This window comes from Mastomys coucha, unplaced genomic scaffold, assembly GCF_008632895.1.
Source record: "Mastomys coucha isolate ucsf_1 unplaced genomic scaffold, UCSF_Mcou_1 pScaffold3, whole genome shotgun sequence".
Lineage (NCBI taxonomy): Eukaryota > Metazoa > Chordata > Mammalia > Rodentia > Muridae > Mastomys > Mastomys coucha.
Genome location: NW_022196909.1, coordinates 151,602 through 158,707, shown reverse-complemented (window position 1 = coordinate 158,707; position 7,106 = coordinate 151,602). Strand labels below are relative to the sequence as shown.

At 40.5% G+C, this 7,106-nt stretch overlaps 1 protein-coding gene across 1 annotated transcript in view; it reads right to left on the bottom strand.

Annotated features, from left to right (window-relative positions):
• Window positions 1–5,395: 5,395 nt before the first annotated feature.
• The window catches only part of Trappc3l (trafficking protein particle complex 3 like), a 57,735-nt gene continuing 56,024 nt past the window's right edge, over window positions 5,396–7,106 (bottom strand). Inside the window, exon 5 of the mRNA XM_031347224.1 lies at window positions 5,396–5,698. Within this exon, the coding sequence (XP_031203084.1) occupies window positions 5,579–5,698 (120 nt within the window). The 3' untranslated portion in view covers window positions 5,396–5,578. The remainder of the gene's footprint in view (window positions 5,699–7,106) is intronic.

Below are 7,106 nucleotides of genomic sequence, written 5' to 3'. Positions count from 1 at the left end.
AGGTTATTTTGAGCTGGAGTTCTTTCTAACTGAAATGCAAAATGACCTAGGCAGCCATAGATAGTCACAGCTTAGTCATAGCTGCAGCTTGGGTGGTGTCTTCTGACAGTTTAGGATAAGGATATTCTTTTAGTTTTGTTTAATCTATCTATCTATCTATCTATCTATCTATCTATCTATCTATCTATGTATCTATCTATCTATCTATCTATCTATCTATCTATGTATCTATCTATCTATCTATCTATCTATCTATCCATCCATCCATCCATCCATCCATCCATCCATCTATCTATCTATCTATCTATCTATCTATCTATCTATCCATCCATCCATCCATCTATGTATGTATGTATGTATGTATGTATGTATCTATCTATCTATCTATCTATCCATCTATCTATCTATCTATCTATGTATCTATCTATCTATCCGGTCCTGTCTGTCCTGGAACTCAGATATCCTCTTGCCTCTGCCTCTCTTTCAGTTTCGAAGCATCTTGTGACCGTTGTCACTGTGTTGGCTGGGGATGTAGCTCAGTAGTAGAACTCTTGCCTAACGAGGTTGAGGCCCTGCACCTACCCTGAGCCTGGCCTGGCCACGTAAACCAGTAATAAATTCTCTTTAGGCTATTTTACTTCTTGGCTCCAGGTTCTTGTACAGATTGCTCTGGGGGGTCCTGTTCCTTTTCCTTTCCTTTCCTTTCTTTTTTTTTCATCTCTTCTCTCCCCTTCTCTCTCCTTCTCTTCTCTTCTCTTTCCTTCCCTTTCCTCCCCCTCTCTTTCTTTCATATCTACACCTTTGGGACAATACCATGGTATGTTTGGGAAAGGAATCAACCTCTGAAAAGGCTAATGTGTTATTGGTTCAGCTCCCATCTCGTCTACTGATGAAGACACTAGCTTAATCGATATAGCCTCATGTAAAAACCTTCTCATTACCCACTTTAATATCTCACCTCTGATGACTGCCTTTGCTAACTTCATGCTCCTAGGACCCCTTCTGCACATCTGACTGGAACCTTAGCTTTTTCAGAGCCATTCTTTCCTCCCTGCCTCTTAAGTAGTGGTGAATTTAATGGGGAAAGACAGGGCTGAGTTTTAGGGAAAACAAGAAACTGTCCCATGACTTCTATTTCTTAACTTTTTTAGGGAAGGCCTTGGAACATTTTACCTGGTTTGAACTCTCTCTGTCTCTCTCTCTCACTCTCTCTCTCACTCTCTCTCTTTCTCCTCTCTCTTTCTCTCTCTCTCATGTGGATTCCACATGCAGAGCAGCCCAGCTGGCTGGTGCATGCTACCCATGACAGAACACCTTTTATATTCAAATATTTGAAAAATAAAATTTTGTTTCTGACTGTTGTGGCTGTGGCTTTATTTTCAATAATAAGGTGATACATGTTGATTGCATGAAAACTGAACTTCTCCTCAGATCACACATGGTTGTATTGAATGGATACTGGGTTTTTTCTGTAGATACTCTTTGTTGACTATTGATCATGTTCAGCTAACACTGGAAAGTTTATAGACAGAGGAGCTGCAGCAACTAGGCAGATATTTTTTAAAACAAAATATGGGAGTTGGGGAAGTGTTTCAGTGCATAAAGTATTTGCTGTATAAGCAGAAAACAAAAGTTTGAACCCCTAGAACCCGCGTAACTACTGGATAGGGACGGAGGCCTGCCTGTGATTCCAACACTCAAAAAGCAGAGGCAGAACAAGCTGGCTAGATAGACTAGCATCCTTAAGCTCTGGTTCAGTTGAGTCTCTGCTTCAATGAATTAGGTGGGAAGTGACCAGGAAGAGTCCAGATATCAATATCAGGCTTGCACACACGTGCATGTATGCACACACATGTACACACACACAAATAAACTGTATATCACATGCAGAGACACACAAGAACAGAAGCATATATGTGAGGTAAGTAAATTTGTCTCCTTAAATGTTCTTAGAAGGTCTCTTGCTGTACCACAGCAGGGGAAATGACTCAATCACTGGTTCCTTCAGTATTATTGAGAAGGTGCTAAGTAGCTTCCACAGCTGGGTGAGGAAATACCCAGAATCCACAATCACTGCTGAATTTCCCCCTTAAGAGTGAATAATAGCCATAGTCAACATTAGTATATTAGTAAACATTTAACAGGTTTTGTTGGTGGTGTTGATAAAAAAAAATAGCAGATATTTGGTGAGCCACTCTCTTTGATTGCAAAAACTTCATTATTTTCCATTTTATCCACATGTTTTTCCTCATTTCTACTTGACCCTTGGTAATCAAGTCAACAGGGAATTTTTCACTCATTCCCAACAGACCAACAGCTGATGGGGTCCTGACTTCCAGTAGCTAAAGCAGGAAACTCAAGAAGACAAGAAATTAGAGCCTCGGGTGTAAACAGGTTCTCTGGGAAAGAGCTCAGACAGCAAGCTGGGGTCATCTGAACAGTATCCATCTCAAACTTTTCTATGCCCCTGGCTTTGCAAAGATGAGAAGTGTTAGGTTTCGAATTTGGAGAAGATGACTGCGATGCATATTTCACAGTGATTTAACTTAGCTGCTGGGTTCTCTCAGTCCCTACCTGGTACAGGGCCCTCCTGTACTTCACACTCTACCCTAAAGTACTCCAGGCCAGAGGCCATGCTGCTTGTCCCTATAGAATCCAACCATTTTTGATTACCTGGGCCCTTTCATCTACTCTTTTAGGCCTCCTGGCTGTTGACCCTGGTTCTTCTCTCTCTCCTTCCCCTCCCCTTCCCTCCTTTCTTCACATGGCTCAGGGTCACGCCCACTCTGTGCTCTCCCACAGGGCTCAGAGTCAGAGTCACGCCCACTCTATGCTCTCCCAGATGGCTCAGAGTCACGCCCACTCTGTGCTCTCCCACAGGGCTCAGAGTCAGAGTCACGCCCACTCTATGCTCTCCCAGATGGCTCAGAGTCAGAGTCACGCCCACTCTATGCTCTCCCACAGGGTTCAGAGTCAGAGTCACGCCCACTCTATGCTCTCCCAGATGGCTCAGAGTCAGAGTCACGCCCACTCTATGCTCTCCCACATGGCTGAGTCACGCCCACTCTGTGCTCTCCCACAGGGCTCAGAGCCACGCCCACTCTATGCTCTCCCACATGGCTCAGAGTCACGCCCACTCTCTGTGCTCTCCCACGTGGCCCTGCCTCTGGATATGCTCTCCCATATGTCTATAATAAACTTTTTCCTCTACCATACCTACAAACAGGAATACCTTTTCCTTTTTATTTCTTTTTTTCCTCCATTAAGAATCTGTTTGGATAAACGTTTGTGGGCCAGGCTGAAGGTTTTTTTTTTGTGTGTGTGTGAAATGGAAATATAACAAAACCCTGTTGCTGTACCAAATAACTTCCTGTTACCCTTTCCCAAAAAGCATGGAACTTCCCACAAGGATGAAAACACGCTCTGAGAAATGGGATACTGGCGCCACTATCATTTATTGCTTCTCCAGGTCACCTCAGTGGTAGTGAGGACAACTTGGCATGGACTACTCTGTTGTTTGTTGACTTTCCAGATCAGTGGAAAGAGACTCACTGAATATTCAACTTTGAATTTGTGCAGCCCGTGGCAGCAACTGCAAGACACACACCATTAGTAATACTTTCTGTGTAACTATTATGACATTTGTTTCAATGTAGCTGAATAGATTCAAATTTCAAACAATGAAACCATTATACACCACTAATTATAAATGTATTATTTTGCAATATAATTGTATATTATATTATATTATAAAGTTATTTACTTTAAACTCTATTGATCATTGAACTGAGCTGTGTTAAATACAGTAGATTTCAAAGACTACATCAGAAAGGAATGTAAAAGGTTCCTGGTAAAACTTACTATCTGAGATAACAAATATAAATGGAATTTATTAGTAAAATAAGTATCACTGATTTCTTTACACTTATTTAATGTGGGCACTGAAAATATTAAATTAGCTGAAGTGTAAGGTTACATTCTTGAAATCCCATTACTTGGAAAGTAGAAACAGGAGGATCAGGACTTCGGTGCCAGACTGGGTAACACAACATCTCATTAAAGAGGAAAGAAAAAGATGAGGAGGTCGGAGAAGGAGTATTTGAAACTGTATTTGTGGCTTTCAAGAGTCCAACTGTCTTCAGAATAAAACACAGTAAACCCAAGAAAGCCATTCTGTAAGTCTATGGGTCACCATCAATATTATAACCTCAATACCAAGATCCTGCTCTCAATTCAGGATGAGGTTAGAGTCTAGGAATGGTACTCTTCAGCAGCTCTACATGCAGTGTCCCTGGGAACATCAGGCAGCACTGCCGTCGGGGTGGTGGGCTTGATGGCCATTGGCAAGACCAGAGAGAAGGCAGAGTCTAACGGGCACCCTACAGGACCCGGGACATATTCGAGAGAGCTAGGACACGCTGGCTAAAGTGCAAGACCCCTGAGTCTGACCTCCAAGGGTTCCGCCAGCCAAATATCATGAGCACTAATGATATTTGGTTGATATTAGCCTTCTCCAGATTAAAGAAATTAAAGTTTAAAGTTAAATGAATTAAAATTAAGTATAATTTTTAATGCTTCAGGATTGGTATCCAGATAGATAAGTGGGCTCTCTGTTGTAACTAGAGAGTCGTTGAAGTCATAAGCTACAGCAGGACTTTCACGGACCTGCCGGTGACAGCAATAGTGGCACAGAGGCTTTTTGTTTCTTTTTATAGTTTAGGCCTTTTAGCTAGGATAGTTGCCTTCCTACTCTGAATGTAACCTTATTAACTAGCCTACCACAGGCCACATGGCAGGAAGCTCTCTGCTCCTCGCTGGTCTGGCTCTTCGCCTCAGTCAGTTGGCTGAATCTCTGTGTCTCATCTCTTCTCCCAGCATTCCCCTTTCTGAAGTTCCACCCTCTACCTCGGGCCCAGCTATTGGCTGCCAGATATTTATTATAGCTAATCAGGAGTAGTACAATCACTGATTCTAGATTGCTTTAGGCAAATGAGGAAGAACAAATATTTACAAAATAGGAAACCTGGAAATGGGCAATACCAGAATCCTGTCAGCATTCTAGCTCTCTGCCAATACAGAATTAACAACTGAATAAACAGAGACACACCTTCACACAATATACTCTAACAATAAGCCAAAACAATAAGTGAGAAAATCATATTCATAATTAGTAAAGCCTATGGAAATGTTGCAAATATATCTGTTATATACCATCTCTAGAGTGTGTCTCTCTCTAATGCTTTGTCATTTAACCCATTTTTATTTCTATTGAAAAGAGCCAAGGCCCTAACTGCTTCTATAGGTAGTGTCTCTCTCTCTCTCTCTTTTTTTTTTTATTGTCACAGGTAATTGAATGGATAGACTGGCTGAAGATGTATTAAATATGTGGGTGGAATTCATGCTTACTGTATTATAAGAAGTTACTTGTATCAGAAATTGCTAAAAATGTATGATACACAGCAAGATTTATAAGGCTGTCAAAGCCCATGCTATCAGGCAATGCAAAACTTCAGTGGCTGTATGCTTAGCTAGTACTCACTGGACAGCCAACCACCAGTGGCTCTCCGCACACTAGTTTTCATTTTTTCCGTCTATATTTTTTCTCGTCTAGCTTTTTCAGAAATGTTATTCCAATTTCTGTCACACTGTCGCCTTTTAGTCTGTCTTGCAAGAATGTAACATCAGCAGCCAAATGAACCTAGGAAAGAAAAAGGGAAAAAATCAGGCTGTGTTATTTGAAAAACAATTTTTTTACACTTTATTTTCTCCCATCTTTCTATTTTGATAAGAAACATTTGTGTTATGAATATAAAGAACGTAGGATTATGCTCTCCATCCAGAGAGAGCCTGGCCAAATGTCATCAAAGTGGTGTGGGCACTGAAAGAAGAATAAGGGGGTCCAGGAGTGGCTCAGACTTGTCCACCCATCTCAGGAAGATGCAAGTGCCTGACTCACAGATAGACCTCATTCTGGGTAGCTGGCCAAGCGAAGCTTGAGAGAAGTGGGTCCTTATAGGATTCCTCTCAAGCGGATTTGCCATAAAACATTCTGTCATTAGCTAAACAATATAATCACTTATTCTAACAGCATTTAGCAATTGCTTATGGCTTTGAGAGTTTTGAAAAATACTGACTAAATACATTATAAATATAAAATTAGATATTGAGTTACAGACATGAATATTTGATGGCTAGGCCTTCTTTTCAACTTGAAAGCATTTCCCATTTCCAAGACAATGAAGTAAGCCCAAGGGCTTCTCAATTCATTAAAATGTGTTCATGTAAGAGCAGCATGATATTGCTGACCCATTTTCAATAGAGCATCTGATCAGAGTTATTTTTAGTCATTAGGATAAAGAAGATAAATGAGTGAGGGTAGGCAGTAGAAGAAAGTAATAAGAGAAAAACTCTTGGGTCTAGCAGGCAATTAATTACTATTATTGAATCTTACGTGACACACTCATCCCAGATAAAGAACTAGTAGGCAATAAGGCTGGATTTTCTAAACCACAGGCCTCTAATTGTCAGATTATCTGGTTCACAGAAAGTGTAAAGCTTTGTCACCTACCATTCAATAAAAATGAATGGATTCTACTTCAAAATACAGGGCCTATACTTAATCTCTGATTTTTCTCCCATACGGTTTTTATATCCTAGAAAATATAACAGAAAATCCACTAAAGAAACACAAAGATCATGCTGAAGTTCATTGGACATGTGCGATCACATGACTTCTGACATTTGTGGTCAGCATGAAAGGTTAAGAGTTACTCACAAAGACTGGACACTTCTTTATGCTATTTTTTTGTTTTAGATGGATGGTTACCCCTTTCAGTGTAACCTAGAATTCTTCTCTTCCTTTTTCTTACTGTCTACTGATGCAGATCAAATTTAACACAGTTTAGGGTATATTATGGAGGATCCTCAAAGAAAACACAGGGGATTTATTATCTCTCTTATACTTTGGGGGTATCAGTTACATAATCCCTTCCTTAATTTCTACAAATAAAATTACATGTATGGATCTTTATGTAGTAGGTCAACAACACAGATTTAGAATGGTTAGGAACTAGCCTTACCATCCTAATAGAGAAGATCCTAAAGCA